General features: G+C 39.6%; 1 protein-coding gene across 1 annotated transcript in view; it reads left to right on the top strand.

Moving 5' to 3' along the window:
• Positions 1 to 7,160: 7,160 nt before the first annotated feature.
• The window catches only part of igf1ra (insulin-like growth factor 1a receptor), a 72,657-nt gene continuing 60,032 nt past the window's right edge, over positions 7,161 to 19,785 (top strand). Inside the window, exons 1-2 of the mRNA XM_006789385.3 lie at positions 7,161 to 8,316; positions 16,346 to 16,912. Of these exons, the coding sequence (XP_006789448.2) occupies positions 8,211 to 8,316; positions 16,346 to 16,912 (673 nt within the window). The 5' untranslated portion in view covers positions 7,161 to 8,210. The remainder of the gene's footprint in view (positions 8,317 to 16,345; positions 16,913 to 19,785) is intronic.

The raw sequence follows: 19,785 nt of genomic DNA on the forward strand, positions 1-19,785 counted from the left end.
CAGCAGGGTGAATGCTGTGGCAAGCCAGTAAAATAAAAAACTGCTTTCTAAGAACCTTGTTCACTGTAACTAGTCCCTATGTTGTTTATTTCAGTAAGCCAACAATAAATGGGTTTGAAAAACTTTCAATAAAGCAGCTGGATTGTGGTTTATGTGCCAATATAGATATGCAGTCTCTGTGCCCTCCCACTCCTGGGGAAACTATCCAGACAAAGAATGACTCTATCCTGCTGGAAAATTACTGGAACCAGTCTGAAGTCATGTTAACGTTTAACTTCACAGTTAACCCACCCACCCCACTCCACTCCTAAGGAGGTTTAAAATTTTGATTCTTCAAAAGAATAAAAAATAAATCAACACATTTACAAGCAAATCTGGCTATAATTTTTCCTGGACAAGAAAACCTGTTTAGTCAGGTTTTTTTTAATTATTTATATAGGAAATATTATTGTATAATATGTATATATTTATGTGGTGCAGTCAGAAGCAGGAAGTATGGGAAACATGGATAGGTTTGTAAAAATGACCTCCAGGAGCTAGCGTCGTAAGTTAACAACAGTAGTCTTATCCAGTCACAGTGTGTCAGGGTCAAGTTGACAAATAGTTGCCTGAAATAGGCTCATAACTTTATACAAATTTTATAATTATATTATTTTTTAATTATACAAATTGTAGACAGCTGCTCAACTAATTAAGAACAGTAACATTAGCGTTTCGTCCTCCTTATTTGTATTTATTGTGTTTTTTAAGTCATTGACAGAATTTAGATTGACTGTGTAACCAGACAATCATGGCAGTGGATGTACCTGGACTGGTGGCTGTTGTGTGTTTTTTAAAAATATTCTCATCCCGGTCACCGAAATCAAAGAAAGTTCAGAAGACATGTGATGGCAACAAGAACAAAGTTACCATTGTTGGCAGCCAGAAAATCAGTATTCTGGTGGGGGTTCCTACCCTGACAGGTAGAACTTTTGAACTGATTGACCATTATTGCTTTCAGTATGTGTTCTTTCCTGCTCTCCACGTGTTTGACTGTGTCTTTGTCAACTTGTTTATTTTCTCTACTTTTCATTTAGCAACACGGGTTGGTGCGTGAAGCAAGTGAGTAGCTGAAACTGTAAGCCAGAAGGGTGATGGTCAGTGCACAAGTACTATTATTATGCTGCTACTATAAAGCATCTGACAAGTTTTTCTTGTTCTGAGTTTGAGGGCCATTGTCAGCCTCACATACTCAGGTTTCCAGGGTTGTGTGTGGTAGGCGAGCTTACATTATACCTGAAACAATAGCACTGAAAGAACGCAGCGCCTCCTAAAGGGCAATGGCTGTCCTAAAACAGTTTTATGGTGTTTTTATTACAACATGCGACGTTGTATGGCGCCATATTGAAAAATAGTGTAGTTGTTCATCTCTCTCTATGCCCTTTCACATGAAAGTTTCTTGAAATTGTTTTTTGAGGTCAACTTTGACCCTGGGTGCTAACAATTAAAGTCAAGGTCAAATAGGTAGGTCAACCTAGGTACTCATGTCCACTAAGGTGTAGTTTATTGTTGTCTAAATTTAATCTACAAAAGAAACTGTGGGTGATATAAAGTTTTTATGATTTTCACATTTGGTATGACCTTGATTTTTACCAAAATTAAATCAGCTCGAGCTGTAATCGGTATCTAACATCACACAAAAATTGAAAAGACAGACAGACAAACAAATGGAACCAATTACTCCCTCCCATCGAGGGAGAAAAAACATAATGTTGGCAGTTAAACAAGGGTCGTTTGTAGTAGTTATTTTGGTTTGGGTATGTATTTTTAGGCCACCATGTACCTTTCACTAAAAAGATCTGGTTGTAGCAGATGCCAAATGGGTTGTAAAATATAGACTTGATTTTTCAGATTCACAACAACCCTGTAACTCTGGATCTAGTCTAAGTACTTTAATTTTTAATGCACCGACAAACTAAAATATTTGACACCTGTCTAGAAGAACAATAGTGAGGTAGGGCATTGAGGCCAAAACTATAAATTTACTAGCCTCATCATTAAGAGCCCTAGTTCAGACTTAGAGGGATAATAATAACAACACTGGTTCTAGAGAGAGTCTTTTGCATTTGTTACAACTTTAGCAGGGCTTGCTGTGATGTTGTTACTTTCTCTGGATAAATCCAGGGGATGTGGGCAAGTAACAACATTTTTTAAGGCTTTGCAGCCACTTTAGTTTTTACTGCATGCTTGAAAAGATGCTTTGGCAGCTAAAGTGAGGGCCGCTCAGTTGGTTGTAATGCCGACCTCATCACCAGATGTCACTAAAATTCTACACACTGCTCCTTTAAATGGCACATTTAATCTGTTGTGCAGGTCTCACTTTTTACAAAGCTAGATTTATTGTTGCACAGTCAAATGTTGCTGTAACAACAAGTGAATTGTCAGGACTGTAAATGTTAATTTATTGCCTGATGTTTTTCACAAACAGGTCGTCCGTGTCAGACGTGTGGCAGAGAATTACTGTGGCCAGTTTTCATGAAAACAATAACTGTAAAAAAAAAAAAAAAAAAGCAAAAAATAAAACAGATTGTCTTTTGGTTCTAGAGCTAAAGGACTGAAATTAGTCTATAGTGATAGTTCACTTGATTTCAGTGCAGTGTATTTAATTTGTGACCTATGCAGTGGTACACCAATTATCAGAAATATTGCCAAAATATAAGGAAGTTTAATTGTCGATATAGCATTTAGTTGGATTTTAAAAAATGTAACCATTTTTCACATCACTTATCCAGCGTTTGGTCCTTTACTTCCATTGTCTAAATCAGAATGTCTCTTTGCATTGATGTTACATTTACTTTGTGTACTTTTTTTTAAGGTGGATTGTTTTTTTGCATCACCATGCTGGAACCATTTCAGCACTGCGACACTTTTGCGTCCTGCTGTGGTGAGTTTTATTTCGTGGGTTTCAAAAAATACTGAAAAATATTCACAAATATAGTTTAAAAAAAAATCATAATGTGCTTTGCTATTTTTTTGGTAAAACTGAAAACTTGAAAATTCCCAGAGAAGAACAAAGATAATTTTAGTTTTAATAATATCATTTTGATTAAAAAATATTTGCATGCTGTTACAAAAACAGAAAAATAAAATGGTAACAGATGGATGGATAGGAAAGCTTAAGTTGGAGGATGCGGGAAAATGGGCTGGTGACATGCTGTCATTTATATTTTACGTTCAATTTGTAGCAATGTGTGTAATGGAGTAATGTGACTGAAATTCTATAGCCCATATTATAATCCATGTGCAATGCATAATAGGTTACAAATGATGGCTTCCCATACAGCCTCAAAAACCTTTGTGGGCAGTAATATCATCATTAGCTCGCCACATGGCTTGTAATGACCAGTATCCTTTGACATGTTTGCAGCTGACTTTTTACAGATCTAGTTGCGTACAAGCTGATGTTGAAACTTAATGGTATCTTCTTATGTTCTAAAAACTCTGTACTTGCTTTCTCATGTTAAAACACACTTTAAACATCAAAATTTTGGAGCTGGGTTTTTATCAACAACTAATTCCTCAGTGCTCTGATTCTTTTGGGAGTGTTTGGGGAGAAAACAGAAACAGGCAATGAAGAAATGAGTCTCCTTTGAGGAAAACCTAACTGTTAATAGAGAATTTTAGACCAGACATTTTATAGGTACACCTTCCTGATGCCTGGTTAGACCTGCTTTTGCCTTGAGAACTGCCTTTATTCTTCATGGCATAGATTCAACAAGACAGTGGAAACATTCTTCAGAGATTTTGGTCCATATTCACATGACAGCATTGCATTGTTGCTGCAGATTTGTCGGTTCCACATCCATGACGTAACTTTCCCTTTCCAACTTTCCACCACATCCCAAAGGTGCTTTTTCTATTTGGTGGATTGTTATGTTCCAGAAAGCAGTTTGAGATGATTAGAGCTTTGTAGTATGGCGTGGTATCCTCCTGGAAGCAACCATCAGAAGATAAAGACACTGCAGTCATAAAGGGACGGACATGGTCAGCAACAATACTCAGGTAGGCTTTGGCATTTGAACAATTCTCACGTAGCACTAAAGGGTTTAAAATGTGCCCATTAACTTTTAATCCACTATTACTACACTACCACCTGTTGATTTACTATCAAATCAAAGCAATCTGGCTGTTCTAGTTAAACCTCTGGCATTTTCACACAGAGAACAGAGAACTGTCGCTGTCTGGATGTTTTCTCATTTTAACCATTCTCTGTAAACACCAGAGATGACTATGTGGGAAAATCCAATTGGACAAGCAGTTTCCTTAGTACTCACACCAGCACCAATAAATTCAAAGTCACTTAAATCACCTTTCTTCCCTGTTCTGATGGTTGGTTTCAACATCAGCAGATCGTCTTCATGACATCTACATACCTAAATACACCGAGTTGATCTACGCTACCAAGCGGAGGAACAAGCATACTTAGTTTCTCCACAATAATTTTAATATAATACGCACATTTCTCCAGCAGAGGGCGACAACTAAACACCCTTTTCAGCAACCACGGCACCATACGGTAACTGAAAAAAACTTCTAATTAGAAAACATTGCAGTACATGTCCGGAGTTTTACGATTGTCAAGCATATGTGAGGGTTTTTTATTATTATTATTGTTTTTGTAATAAAGTATGCTAATTTTCATATCATATCACATATTTACGCAACTAAAGGACTCCATTACTATAATGCATGTAGCTTTATTTGAAAATACAATGAGAAGCAAGCATAAGTCAGCAGTTCCTTTCCCCAAATAAAGATCAGTGATGCTGCTGTTTATAATTCATAGTTCATAGTATTTATTGCAACCACATCGTTAATTTCGTTCGTACATCAAAATGCAAAGGGACAAGGAGATAAAAGACAACCCGCTTTCATTCAAAATGAAAACTAATTACAAATGTCCGCTGGAGTTAACCTTAGTTAGGCTCACAGGTCCCCAGTTAGGGGATGCTGTGCGGTATGGATGGATCGATAACCACGCTCCTTGCACAGCGCGTTGTCTGCTGCCTGTATTGGATGAATGAAAGATAAAAGCACAACTCAAGTCCCCGCTTGAATACATGTCCATGTCGGATTTTACTTTTTACCCTACCCGTGACGATAGTGCGCAGCGTAACCTATGGTACAGCTCCTGAGCACTAAATAGACTTCAAAACACTGAACGTCGTCCCCTGTATTCCAGAAGTCCTGCAAACCTTAAAGTGTATTAAATCACACAGTTTAATGAACAGAACAGTGTAAAAGATTTCTACTCTGAACCACATGAAACATTGTCACACATAAGAGTCGTCAGCTGAGTTACTCGAATGTGATCCTTTCAATCTTAGACAAATCTGCAGTGATCTGCGAAAAGACGAGTTTAAAAGCCATTAAAAATTAAAGTCCACATTTCACTTCATTGAGCAGACCTGCCGATCTTGTTTTTAGTCCAGAAAAATGCATATTATAAAGAAAAATATGTAGGAAATATAGCTAGTATTAAAAATTAATTTAATCACCTGTCAGTACCTCTTATTACAAGTGAAATCCAACGGTGATAAAGGGTAACTATGAGGATGTTAGTAACCAGTGAAACCACCAAAACATAATCTAATCAGCTAAAATGAAGTGAAACATGCAGTACAATTATTCACTCCCTCCTACAACAAAGAAAAACATATTTATTTAGTACATCATTCACAAATATTTATTTATTACTTACACCTTTTGAAAAAATTATTATGAACAAATCCAGAGGAGTAAGATATATGTGCATATTTAAACTAAACAGAAAAATAAGATGTGTCTGTACTTGAATAATAAAACAAAGGCAAAATTCTTCAGGGCTAAACTCTCACTGTAACTGTAAACATTGTAATCTTTTGACTTGCTCTGGAGCACAAAGTTATTCAGTCAACAATGTGCACTCTTTGAAGTAATCCATCTCAGATAACATGATTTGTGTGCCAACAACGTTGTATTTTATCCCACCTAATTCTTTTTACAAAATGTAAAACTTCTTTAACCTTGACTGAGATAAATGTTTCAAAGCTCTGTTAGGCAAAGGACACATTAACTGACAATAAAAAAAAATAACTTTGTGCATGTTCCTCTGTCATAAAAGCCAAATTCTTACACTGAACTAACCTTCAGTTTGTTACACAAAAGAACATTTGTTGCTATACCACCTTAAAATAATAATTACAAAAAATGACGTAACTGGCATTTAAAAACAAACCACCTTTTCAGTTGTTGCCTCACAGACAAAATGCCCAATTTATATAAATATGTCACAGATACTCATTTGTCTTCATTACTGGAAGAGTAAAAAAAAGAATGTGCTGGAAATCTGGTGAGATGGGCGAGAACTGCCTCCAGCCCTCAGGTTGAAAACCACTTATGTGGGCAATATAATTCAAATGACTGGGATATTTGAATTATACAAATAGGATCAACTCGGGAAAAGGTAATAAAATTTGTTTGCTTCTTTTAAAAGCAAAAGCTCTACAAGAACTCCACTGAGTACTTCTGTAGGATGCAGGAAATATGTAAGAAGGACAAATAAATAAACAAACAAACAACACAATTTAATGTAAAGAATTGACAGCATCAGAAAAATTAAGGACTAACCAAAATAATGTCAAAGCAACCCAATGGGAGGAGCCACAGATGTTTCAAATATTGTAAAAAAAACGTAATCTAAAGGTATGACTAGTGATTTTAATGATCACTTTCAAATATTTAAGATCCGAAACAGCCGCATGAACCGCTTAAGTTGTTAACTAACAGCAGAAACGAAATATCTGACTAAACCTAATGATAAGCATATGAAAGAGTCCACTAAGTGACATGAAATACTTAATTAAGTAGTAGTTAAACAATTAGCTAATGTATGACGGAATAAGTGGCACATATTGTGGGGTAGGGTGTATTAAATAACATGGGAGCCACTGTTCTCAATAATGACATGAAGTTTAGAAGCTGGGACAGCAGAAAAGTATTCCCACTCACATCCGGCTGGGGTGTGTGTGTTTTGTTTGGGTTGCCCCGTCGTTCGAGACACGCCGGGTCTAAATCCGCTCCGTTTTTTGTATCCTGCTCCCGACCACCTTATCCGTAACACTTTGTGTTTCTGTGTGAGAGAAGCCGACTCTTGTTTACAGCAGCGATTCCACGGAGGAGCGGCGGAGACCCGTAGTGTGCTTTAACCGAAGGCGAACCGTGGGATTTCAGCCTGTGGATACACACGCGACGGGAGTTTTTCTTTTTCTCTTTTGTGCGAAGCTATAAAGGCAAAACAAGAAACACTCTTGGAGAGCAACTCCTTAGACATATTCTCCCTCCCCACTCCAGCCGAGGTCGTCTAGCTGGAGAGAGCTGGAGACCCATTCTCTTGCGTGGCACAAGTCTGGTATTTTCTTTCAGTTGCAAATCCCGACTGACGGCGGAGATAAGTCGGAGCTGAGGGGCTGAAAATTTGCTGATTTTGTTTTTTTTAAAAGCAACTTCTCATTGCGAGCAAGGACTGCTTGATTTGGGGGGGTCGATAGACCCTGCTGTTTGAATAGCATACGGAAAAACAGGTTTTTCATTCATTTTTCAACCTCACAGCCACCACCCCTGTGGATCTGTACGCGTTTTCAGCCCACCACCTCCTCACACACACTTATTCACACGGGGGGATTCTTGTGAGCGAAACTGGCTTTAATTTATTATGGTGGTAAAGGCTGCTAAGATTTAAGTCTGATTTTTTTTTGTTGTTGTTGTATTAACGGGCCTGGTCGCGCTGTGTAGGCTACGCGCATGCTGTTTTTAAGAGATGGAGAATGAAGATGGGGATTGCCATCATTTATTCAGTAAAATCATGGCTTGTGTGCCATACCAGCCAACGTCAAAGCATCCTGTGACTGGCAAAAATAGCAGAGTGTTTTAGTATTCCACCCCCCAACGTTTAAATATTTTTTTTTTGCACATTTATATATATGTTTAGAGCAAATCCAGACAGATAAGCGACCACGCATCAGGATATCAGAAGCTTTTGGGCTACAAGGCACTTGTTTTCTCTTTCCCCCCCTTTTTTTTAAATTTTTTTGTGCGAAGGCTCTGATTTATTGAGCTGATGTGCATAACTTAAATATTTTTACTTCATTTTTTACTCTCATTATTTTTATTTTTTCTTGAAGAGGAGAATAATGTTCAGGAACGTAAAATCAGAAGCGCCGATGGGTGGCCCGATCTTGTTTTGGGGTCTGATGCTGTCTGTCTCCACTATCTGCATATGGTCCACATATGGAGAGAGTAAGTATTTAGTTCTAATCAATATTGTTTTTATGAAGAAGATGTCGCTTGAGCAGGAATAGGCCTAAAGGCATAATTTGCTTTTGTAACCCAGTTTAACCTCTTGCATAAACGCCTTTTTTCACCACTAGTGGAGGATATATGCTGCAATTATTGTTTTTGTTTGCAAAAATAATCAGAGTGAATACCTGTAATTGGACAAAACGATGGAATGCGACAAAACCGACTTGTGCTCCTTACTTATGCTATCTGAAGAGGACCATGTGGTATAGCTGCCGTCAGTTGATGCGCGCATTTAACCAAATACAGTCACTGTTGTGCGTAATATCGTCTTATTTGATGAAACTGTCATGATTATTGAGAAACGCGTAAAGACATGGAAGCAGACACCGGTGTGATTTTTGACATTAGACATCCAGAAAGCACGGGATGAAGCCAGAGAGCTGAGCTGAAGGTTACTACGACCATGTGGCCATTTTACATTTCGTAGTGTGGCGTCGCTGCGCACGAACAGCCAATTTTTTTTTAAAAAAAAATCTGGCGATCCCTTGCTTCTTAAAATGTAAAATGCCAGAAGAGTGCCTATATATATATAATTTTAAAAAATTAAAAAGTGAAACATTGTTACATTTGTATAGATCTGTGCACTGTTAACTAATGAAAGTATTGAAATACAGCAGCGCCAGACACATAAATCCAGCCTTAACAGCTTGCTCTTTTGTAAAACGCAAGAAATGTCCGCTGACGTTACACTAACCATCCAAATAACGTTTTAATTTTCTTTGGCATGACGTGAAAATGTGTGCACCTAATGCTAATTAACCATTAAAGGCGGGGAAAAGTAAAAAAAAAAATCAAAAGGGTTTGTAGGACCCAGTGTATTCAGTTTATTCCCAAGTATTCGGTTTTATAAATGGCAGAATTTCACAGGAATCTGCCCACTTTTGTTGCCTTTGATTGATGTAAAAGTTTGTTTTCATGGTTTAAATTTAGAATAGGATGATAAATCATCTAAAATAAAAACTGTTTTTGTTTATATCTACATATAAATGTAATCTGATCTAATCCTGTGTAATGTACTGAGAGCTGCCACAGTCAAGGCTGCTTTTTGCCAGTGCTAAAATAGAACAGCTGATCAATGGGGGTCAACGAGGGTTCCCTCTCCAGTCACTGGCTGTATGGAGTGTGTTTATATCGAATGGCTCATTGTCTTGGTTTTCAAAGGCAAAAGCTTCTGCTTCAAATGCCCCAAAAAATTAGTTTTTGAAAAATAAAAAAAGGAAAAACTAAAGAAATTGAATGATAGAGAGGATTAAGCATTCCATCTTTTTGTAGTAAAGCTTCTTGTGACACCTTGCATCAAGTTTCCCAGATTAAACAGAGATAGTCATGGAGTTCATTTAGATTTTTTCCCCTTTAATTCAAATCTTTATTTCTTTGGTGGTGTTTACGCCAATAATCCGAATTGTAAAAAACTTTCAGTTTATCATATCATCATGATCTGCTGTTCATATATACATTAAGTCTGTTTGGCACACCCATCACCACAAGTTGCTCTTTTGCCCGCCTCACATTAATTGCATCTCTCTGCTTTGAGCCCATTAATTGTGCTTGAGTTGAATGTGTTTGTCAGCTACGCTGCATATGCTTTATATCTTGATAAGTAAGGAAACTGATAGCCTGACCTCTGTTTATATGGAAATGGAAGAAAAATAAAAGTAACACGGTAGTTGTACCACAGTCATGTTCTCCCCCTCTGAAGGCCACAAGCACATCTGAGGGTTGGAAGACAGGCAGTTGCCCTCAGATCTCGGCTGTCTGTGGTGCATAATACATCAGAACTCGTGGAACAAAGAATTTCATAACAAAGGCTGCGGACAACATTAGAGATGCAAATGTATCACTCGAGGATGATGTTTACTTCACCGGGTTGTAGAGGGACAGAATTTCCAGTGCTCCACTAGGGGGTAAAAACCTTCTTTGCGCTCTTCATTTCTGTAATCTGTCCACACCAATAAAATGCAATTAAACTACTTTTTAACTTTCGCCACAGTAAACTTTCCATGCCATGGCGTCGAAATGCGCAGCAAACAAGTCTCTAAAAGTCTAAAGGGAGTGTGTGAGGGCGATAGAGACTCGGTGTTTGGAAATAGATTGTGCAAAAATACTCTTGAAAGAGAAACAGACTTGGTTTTGTTGATTGGAATAGTAGTGAGTTTGTGAACTGTTTTATTGGCTTGTGCTGTTCGCACGGAGCGGTCTCGTATGCAGACTGATGCGCTTAACTTCATCACTTGGCACCACTGCTATTAGAGTTATAAATAGATATGTCACTGGCAAAAGTGGGGTCGCGTAAGTACAAGCACCCGCTGTCCCGATCCGTGCGGGTACACCAGTGTTCCTGTTCAGTTATTTATGAAAGAACATGTTGCTTCGGAAAAAAACCTGAATGACGGAATAAATAATCAAGCATCAGTGAACACTGTGTTTGACAGGCACCCCTCCTACTTTTCCCTTTGGGGTATGGCATATTTGAAGTTCAGCACTCTTTGTCATGACGGGGTAAGTGGCTCAGATATGATTGCTGTCACTCTGCTCTAAGGTGTACTTTGTGGTTACATAAAGCCCCCCCCCTCACTTCCTTTAGGTCTTCCTGGAGACTGGATGCAGGAATGCCTAGTCACACTGCACCAAAAGAGTGTGACAAGCGTTCACAGCCCTGTGTTGTGCGCACACATGCAAGTTTATTGTGCAGCATCGAGTGTGTACTGCAGCAGGACTCAGCGTGGCAGCCTGAGTCAGTGGCGTGCCCCTGAGTAAGGATGTAAAAGTGTGTCACTGGGCTAGTTTGTGAGAGTGCAGTCAAATGCTGGCCTACCGCTCCTCCAGGCTGCCAGCTGAGGTTTACAATGCTTAATTAAACACTTTATTTCAAGTGGCATGTCACTGGATTTGCTCAAATGCAGTATCCGTCCGACTGCACATACATCATCATTGGCTGCCGGTTTAATGGTCCGTAGAGTATTTTACAATTTGCGAGATGATGATTGCAAATGTTAGCTCTTCTAATGGATGGCACTCGCTTTATCAGTTGAAAGCTGTTTGTTTAAAAAGAGTGCTGATCTATCCTTCGTGGCGCGGAGGATTCCAGAATGTCTACAAGAAGCCTTTTCTATACTCATATTAATCTGTTGGGTGTTAAACACTAAAGATCATAACGCTGCATTTTACTTTATATTCCTTTACGTCGGTCTTTTTTTTTTATACATGCAGCAGACCAGAAGGTGTAGAGTGAAGCTGACAATCAAAGAACTAATGAAAAAAGATATATTTTTTAAACTGTATTTTGGGGCAAAATCAGGTGAAGATTTAAAATACTATTACTTTAGGTAACTCTTCAAAATAAATGTCCAAAAAGGTGCCAAGATGATTGCCAAGTGGTGAGACATGAACTTGAAACCTCAAAGTCATTGTCTTTTAATACAAAAACAACTGTGCCCGAGTGATCTTTACCACATCAGTGTGCAGTTCCCCTCGGTTTCGTAGTCAGATCTAACTTTCTTGCTCGTCACATCTGGTTTCAAACCACAGAGGTGGTGAATGCTGAGGCCGTCAGCACTAAGCTCCATCACAAGAAGTGACATCAAATTGTCTACGTCCATCTTTTCTAGACATTAAATCAAAATCCTTTTGATGACATTTTTCTTAGTTTTCAAATTCTCCGTAGGTTTTCACACTCCCTCCTTAAAGAAATTACATCACTGCAAATTCATATTGCTGTTTTGAGCGTGTGCAGTATGTACGTAAACACAGCCTGTTACCTCTTGCCCTCTTCCCTCATTCTGGGTGAGGGGGAGTGCCTGTCTGAGAGTTGTTGTGATGGGTAATGTTACCATTTGGGGTTTTGGTGAAATCTGAGCCACAGTGATTGAAGTAAGGTCCACTGAGTGGACACGGTCCACCACACTGCTGGTCAGATGACTTCCAGTATGCTGGGGATTAGAGCCAGTTGATGTGGCAGGTGTGAAGGGATAGGACAGCGAAGTGGCCAACTCCTTCTCCGTTCGAACCTTTTAATGATCATACTGATTTTATTGGTTGAGAATTCATATAATTTCAGAAAGTTGATCATTTGCTATAAGCGCCTTTGGTTGCTAGGCAACCCTTGAAAATAAAACCATACCCTTTATGATTGGCCTTAAATGAGAGGGAAATAGGAAATCTCAGCTAACCTAGACTTGGTCTCAGTATATATACACTAATAAAAGTGGTAGTTAACACGACATGATCAACATAGGCTTTTTTTCTGGAATTCAAATAAGAATAAAAAAAATGCAGATTTTAAATAACAAGAAGTGCAAAATAATCAAAGGAAGTCAGTAGACTGGTAATTGAGTATTTTAAGTTATCCGTTAAAGTCTGCAAACATTTCTTTCTGCCCACATGCTCTGTTTTTATAATTTACTTTAAGACTGTCGTTCTTGTTTGTCTTTTTGTGTTATAGTTAATGATTAATCCACAATGGAAACAGTTCTATGCATCCCTGCTTGCACTTCGCAGAGCCCACATACAACTTTATGTCAGTAACTGCAGGGGTCACAGAGTTTTCGGGACCCTTAAAATCGCTTCAAAATAAACACAGGGAAGAGGAGTCTTCCCTAATAACCTTCCCGGAGTTTACAGCTGGATGTCTGATAAAGGATACAGTTGCAATACAAGTGCTTTCCCAGAAAGCTCAGTTTGTGGCCTCTTGATAAACAGCACGGCATGTGGTCCCAGATTGCTATCTCATTTTTTTTCTCTCAGCCAAAACCGAGATGGCGTTTATTTACGTGTGAGGTATGTTTACTGGATCCGAATCTGATTTTACGTGAAGCTGAGATAAACGGCGGCCACTTGCCTCGATTTTGTTCGACGGGGACGCGTTTGACCGTGCACGTGCTTGTGCTGGTGTGTGCGTGTGTTTGTGAGATGACATTTCCACAGAGAGCCAGGGCAAGGTTTATCAGTCATAAACACGAGCCGATGGATCCCATCACGCTGTGAAGATATGCGTGTTTACTCAGCAGTGTGAAGAGCATAGATACACGGGAGGAGGGAAGGAGACGCGTGTTATTTGGGGTTATCATGTTATGTGGACGCTGTTGCTGAAATGTATCTGGTGTATGTAATAATGAATAAAGGATTTGGTGTCTTAATCTTATTTAAGCATCGTTGTCTTCGCAACAAATGAGCTGACTGGCAAGAATCGGAGAATCCTGGTGGCTTAGTTTGAGGCAACGTCTTTCTCGGTCTTTTTGCGAGGAAATGATTGGAATTCCTGGTACTTAACATGCCTAATGAGTAGAACAAGGGAATCACAAAGAGGAGGTCTGTGTAATTCCTTTCATTTTATTCTTCCTGGCTTTCTTTGTGAGCGTAAATCTGCTTTGCATCGACGGCACTCAGAAAGACATTTACTGCATAGCGGTTTCTGTTTGCTGCCATTTTACACCAGGATGGCCCCTGATAGCTATTCTTGGCAGAAATCTTATCCTTCCCTGGCCAGACGCCTCCTGATTTTATTAATGCCCCCATCAGGAAGTGGAGCCTAGAGTTTCTCTTTACTAACAAACAAATTAGTCTTTGTATTTGAGTGGCTCCACCCCTCCTCCCTCTTTCCCCCGGCTGCTGGAGAAGCTGGAAGAAAATTCTCAATGAAACAAAGAAGACATGCAGCTCGATGGCTCACGAGTGGAGCCCAGGGGCATTGGTGTTGATTGGGGAAAGCAAATACTATTTTCTACTGGAGTAATTGTTTCCGTTCTAAATTTGGACATGTGAAACACTCCTGCAGGAACAAATATAGCCCGTTCACCCCTATAAAGATTACAATTTCTATTTTTGGTAGAATAGCTTTAATGAAGCACATCAAACGTGGCTTTTCCCCCCTTTTTTTCTTTTCAGAAAAACAACCATGAGTACAGTGAAGTTAATATACTAACAGAACTATTTGTATGCTTGTTAGATTTCTATGTCATTGTTCTGTAGTCTAGAAAAACAATCTGGAGGCATAGTGTTCGTGCTGGGAGTGGAAACTGTTTAGCTCTTTTCTTTATCCTTTAGCTCTCAGTAGACAGTGTTTTGACAAGACAAAGAAAACATGTCTGTTTGCCTCATTGGATGGACACCGTCACCGTGTTGCTCACGGTGACAGCGTCTTAAGCGCCTTTAAGAACATAACAGGTTTAACCTAAGAGCTTGTATGTCATTGCATTTCCTGAGCTGATTGTTGAACCCTCTTTTAGACACTGTTAAAATATATATATATAAATGCAACTAGAAGATATTCTGATTTCATAACGATTTAACATACAATGCAAGGGAATTAGTTGGTCTTTATCTAAGATTCACAGAAGATTTCTCTTAAGCTTTTTGACTGACAGTTGATGCCCAAACACCGGTGTATTTACAGAGAGTACTTGAGCTGTTGTATGAAGGAATTTGAAAAAAAAACTATATAGAGAAAAATGTGATTTATAGTCAGTTTCTCTAAAATTAATCACTAAATGGAACGAAATAGTCAGGGGAAATGGGTAAAATATGGATGTTTGAATTAAAAATGGACTATTTTAACTTCACCGGAGTAAAATGTTAAAATAGGTCAAAGTAATATATAAACTGATTAAATAGCTAAGTTAAAAAAAAGACAATTATGTGATAACGGACAAAATAGTTGGCTTAAGAAAACCGATGAACAGAAAAACAGTGAATTGGTAAACAGATTGATACATTATGAAAGTGATTAAAAATAATAAAAGTTTGAATAAAGTTTGCAAAGGTGCTGAAGAAGTGAGACTGTATAATCTACTTTGAAGCATTTACCTTTCTTGCATTGGGGTATTCAGTGTGCACAAAGAATTGAAGATAATGTCGGATGTTACATGAACAGGCAAGTACAGCAGATGTCATATCTAAGTATAATCATATACCCAGGATTTGCTTTATAAATTTCCTTTGTGTCATTATAGGACCAAGAGTTATTTATTTATTTGTTTGTTTGCTTTCTTCTTTGACTGGCTGAGCATCTATTTTCTGTCTTGTATTTTATTTTCATGCTGATTGATGACTGTTACTTGTGAAGTGACTCATGACTTCCAGTGCTCCATGGAAGCATGTTTCTTTGCTTTTCTGACAAAACCTGTCGACACCTTGTCTCCTGGGGACAGACATGACTAACTTGGCGCATCCAAAACTGCATACAGCATGTATGTAACTGCATGTTTCACCGCGATAAGGTTTCCCTTGGTGTAGTTGCGGTTTTGCACAATTAATAGGATAGCCGATTATCATCAATAAAAAATGCAGTTTTTTTTTTTATTGTGTGTGTGTATGTGTGTATGCATCTGCCTGCCTGCCTCTCTGTCTGTTTGAATATGGGTGGGTGTGTGCGGTGTGAAGGGATGCTCCAGGCCTTGTGGTTTCAAATGCTGTTTTCCGAGAACAGAGATATAGCTTATTTAAATGTTGGGGTTATCTGAGGTGAAGGACCACATGTCTTCCAGCAAAATGCAGGGTTTGTGTTTGATATGATACAAAAGCTGTATGAACATGTTAACTCTCGCACTTCATTGTGAAAGTAAGCGACTGTTTCTCTCATCATCCTGTTCAAAATGCATTCACCTTAGCTGACCTTGGTGAGAACCTCTCCCCCCGTGTCGCACTTAAAAACTCCTTTCCTGAGAGAGCAGTGAGAATAAATTAATTTCTTTCATGCGGCGTAGGAACTTGGTGTAAACATGCTGTTTTTCCTATATGAAAAACTCCTATCAAAGTATCAACTTAACTGTACTAACAAGATTATATGTTTCAAGAAGATTACTTACGTGGAAATCTTTTGGCATACACAATCTCCAGGCTGTATTTCTCATCGAACACTGGTGAAACTGTGTATATGATGCATATGTAACACTGTAATACTCTTCTGTTGTTCTTTTTCTTTGTTTCTCAATGAAGAAAACAGTGAAGATGTGTTTTCTGTGTGTTGCAGTCTGTGGCCCGGATATCGACCTCCGAAACGACATCGATCAATTTAAGCGTCTTGAGAACTGCACGGTGGTGGAGGGCTACCTGCGCATCCTCCTCATCAACGAAAAGACCAGCAACAACAGCCAGCAGGAGGACTTCCGCTCCGTCAGCTTCCCGAAATTGACCGTCATCACCGGCTACCTGCTTCTGTTTCGTGTCTCGGGCCTCGATAGCCTCAGTGTGCTCTTCCCCAACCTGAGCGTCATTCGTGGGCACAACCTCTTCTACAACTACGCCCTCGTGATCTATGAGATGACCAGCTTAAAAGACATTGGGCTTTACAACCTGAGGAACATCACCCGTGGGGCCATGAGGATTGAAAAGAACCCTGAGCTCTGCTACCTGGACTCGGTGGACTGGTCGTTTGTTATGAATACTGAGTTCAACAATGTTATCAACGGGAACAAGAAGGCAAAGGAATGCGACAACGTCTGCCCGGGGATCATGGAGGATAACCCTCTTTGTCAGCAGACGACGTTCAATGACAATCGTAACTACCGCTGCTGGACCTCCAACCATTGCCAGAAAGGTAACCCTGAACTCCTTGGTAGTTTTTTATCATGGCGATGTTTGAGCGATGCTTTGTGCTGCGGTAGAGTAAATGCGGACGTGGCTTTGATCGAGCTCGGAGGTTTCCAGCATCACAAACATGATGAAATTGTAAATTTCTTCACCAGTGAACAAATCCCATGAATCTATGCAGTGTTTTTCCTTCATTTCCGTCAGGCAGTCAGATTGTCCATGGGCCAGTGCAAACATTTCCTCTCTGTTCGTTACAGAGACCTTGTCTTTAGATCAGGCTATTTGTGGAATGAAGGATGGCTGCAATATAGAGCAGCAGGTATTAGAGAGGCATACTCAGTTGAGGTTAAAGTTGCCCTGCCAAGAAATGAGGTAGTCTACCTGTCTGGACCATGTCAGCTAAATATTTGCCTGAGGGACATTTTGCCATTTATGAAAAGGGGTATATTGAAAAATAAGGGGGGGAGGGTAATTCTTGTTTAACTTTGGCCTTGCGGTAGGGTCATGCATTTTTTAACAGTTCAGGGGAGGGTCATATTTTTTTTATATTCATTGCATTTAAATTCCTTCCATTCTGTAGAGTCGAGTCAGTTCATTTATGAATATCTGATACTTTGTGCATCCATACAGCAGGCGGGTGTAGCACCTTGTGGTCACATTACTTATCTTCACTGTCTTTTTCACAGATTTTAGAGTGTGAGACAGTTTGTGCTTTCAGATCAGAAACTGGGACAAGTAGATCTTCCGTCTTATGCCTCTTCAAAACAACTCTGTCAACCGCTTTGAGTCTTTATAGGCCAAAAAGATGAGCAAAGAGGCGAAATTTTATGTTGTTGTTGTCTAACACATTTCACCCACTCTTTCCATGAATTTAAGTAATTATTGCTGTTTGCTACCATTTGCAATGCTTTTTGCACGTTTTGGGTCTCCACCTGTTTATATGTTTATGATCATGGAAAATTTTGGTACTGGAGGACACCTTTATATTCCAGCAACTACTTTGTCAGGTGTTTCTGCCTGCCTGCGGGCAGATGATGTCACAAAATGCGAGATACAGTCCTAAAACTATAAGGGTTTCTAGATGGGAGCAACATGAAGGCTTAGCTTGAAGACTGATTTGGTCCAACATTGTCTCTGGTTTGAAGTTCAGTTACAGGTCATGAAAATTTATTCAAAGTTGGAGTCAGGTACACGTTTACAAAAGGGCTCATCGATCTATGCGTCAGAGGTTTGAGTTTTTTTTAACCATCTGCAACTAAAACTAGCACATGATGACATTTTTATGTGAAAACACTTTTTTTTTATGTTCCCCCTGCCCATTTTTGAAGGCATCTGTGCAGGTGCTAGGATTAGTTTGAAGTCACAAACACCCCTGTCCTTCATCCCTTCAGGGAACCTCAGAATAAACAGTGGAAATCAATCTTGCTGCTTTTTCCTATTGACCAAGTCGATCTCTATAGGAAAGCAATGGTGTTTACTGTGTGCGTTTTGTGACCTGCTGGTGCTCCCTGTATGTTATCAGCCCTTTGATCAATACACAATGAAAATGAACAAGGTTTTGTGTGGTTGTCTTTGTTCGAAAACATTGAAATCTTAAATGGGCATATTTTACAAATACCATACATAGTAAAAGGTGCAAATCGCCTGTGATGACTTTTTAGTCACGTCTGTTCTTCCCACACTAGCTGCTATGTGGCGTTTTGTGGTGAAACCCTCTGTTGTTCTCACAAAGCGGACTTGAGAAGCAGAGCCGGAGCATTGTTTGAACCAGTTCACTTCTCTCAGAGGCCCAGGCGAGGTCAGGGTAAAAGCATTCATCTAGAAGGCCTTGAGGTCTCAAGGCTGCAGATAAAGGGTCTGGGTTTAGCTACACAGTGGTAAAAAAGGAGGAGTTACTGAGGCAAAAATAAGACACAATGAAGCTAGAGCAGATCTGTGATGTCTTGTAATATTCCAGGCTTTGTGCCTGTCTTTGTTTTTATAAAGGTTTGATGTGTCTCTCCTCCCCGCTTAAGATTCCTCTCTCCTCCTTCCTCCGCCCCTTTGTATAATTGCCTTGTTTTTCTCCAGTACAGATGTTCCTTCAAGGGCATGCAGTGGTATTCTAGTCAATACAGCCCGGTCTCCTCTTTAATTACACAACATGAAGCGGGAGTGATGTCTGCCTAGCTCACTGCTTTGCCCTCTGGGCCTTTCCAAATGTTTGTCCGCTCACCAGATACTGTTTCCCACACCAGGTTTGGGTGAATTAGACCAGGGCTTCTCAGAAGTGAGCTTTAATATGTTGTGTTACATCTGGATTTACGACAGGATGGACGTGAGTAGGAGTGACTGTGCAGAGAAGTGCAGATTGGAGCAGAAATTCTGGGTGCCTTTTAGTGGCAGGGAGAGATGCATAGAGAAGCTGTTTACAGGAGGAGGGGCATGGAGGGGAAATGTCAGACAAATGTCAAGTATACAAGCTCAATGCCAACGTCTCGCTGAAGGGCAGTGTACAGAGTGTTGAAAAAGGCCCCGTTCCTCCCGCTTATATATAACCCCCATGCTTCCTCGTATATCCTCTCTGCCTTCCTCATTGTTACTCCCTGCTCTTTGTATATGTTGTCTGTTCTCGTCTTCCTAACTGTCGTTCTCCACTTCACTTAGCCTCAGTCTCATCCCTGATTGTCCTTGTCAGTTGTTCTGCTGGTGTTTCGTTTTCTATTTTCACCTAACTCTTTTCTGCAGGGCTTATCAGGGGCTGTTAACAGCTCCGGCTGTCAGATATCTCTTCATTGTTTACTTGTCGAAAGGCACTCACGTACACACACACACTGGTCAGAACCACCAAGCTTGTTTGGCGAGACCCTGGCTCCTTCCACGCTGCCAGCTGCTTGCTTT

Source organism: Neolamprologus brichardi, chromosome 7 (assembly GCF_056152115.1).
Source record: "Neolamprologus brichardi isolate AB-2024 chromosome 7, ASM5615211v1, whole genome shotgun sequence".
Lineage (NCBI taxonomy): Eukaryota > Metazoa > Chordata > Actinopteri > Cichliformes > Cichlidae > Neolamprologus > Neolamprologus brichardi.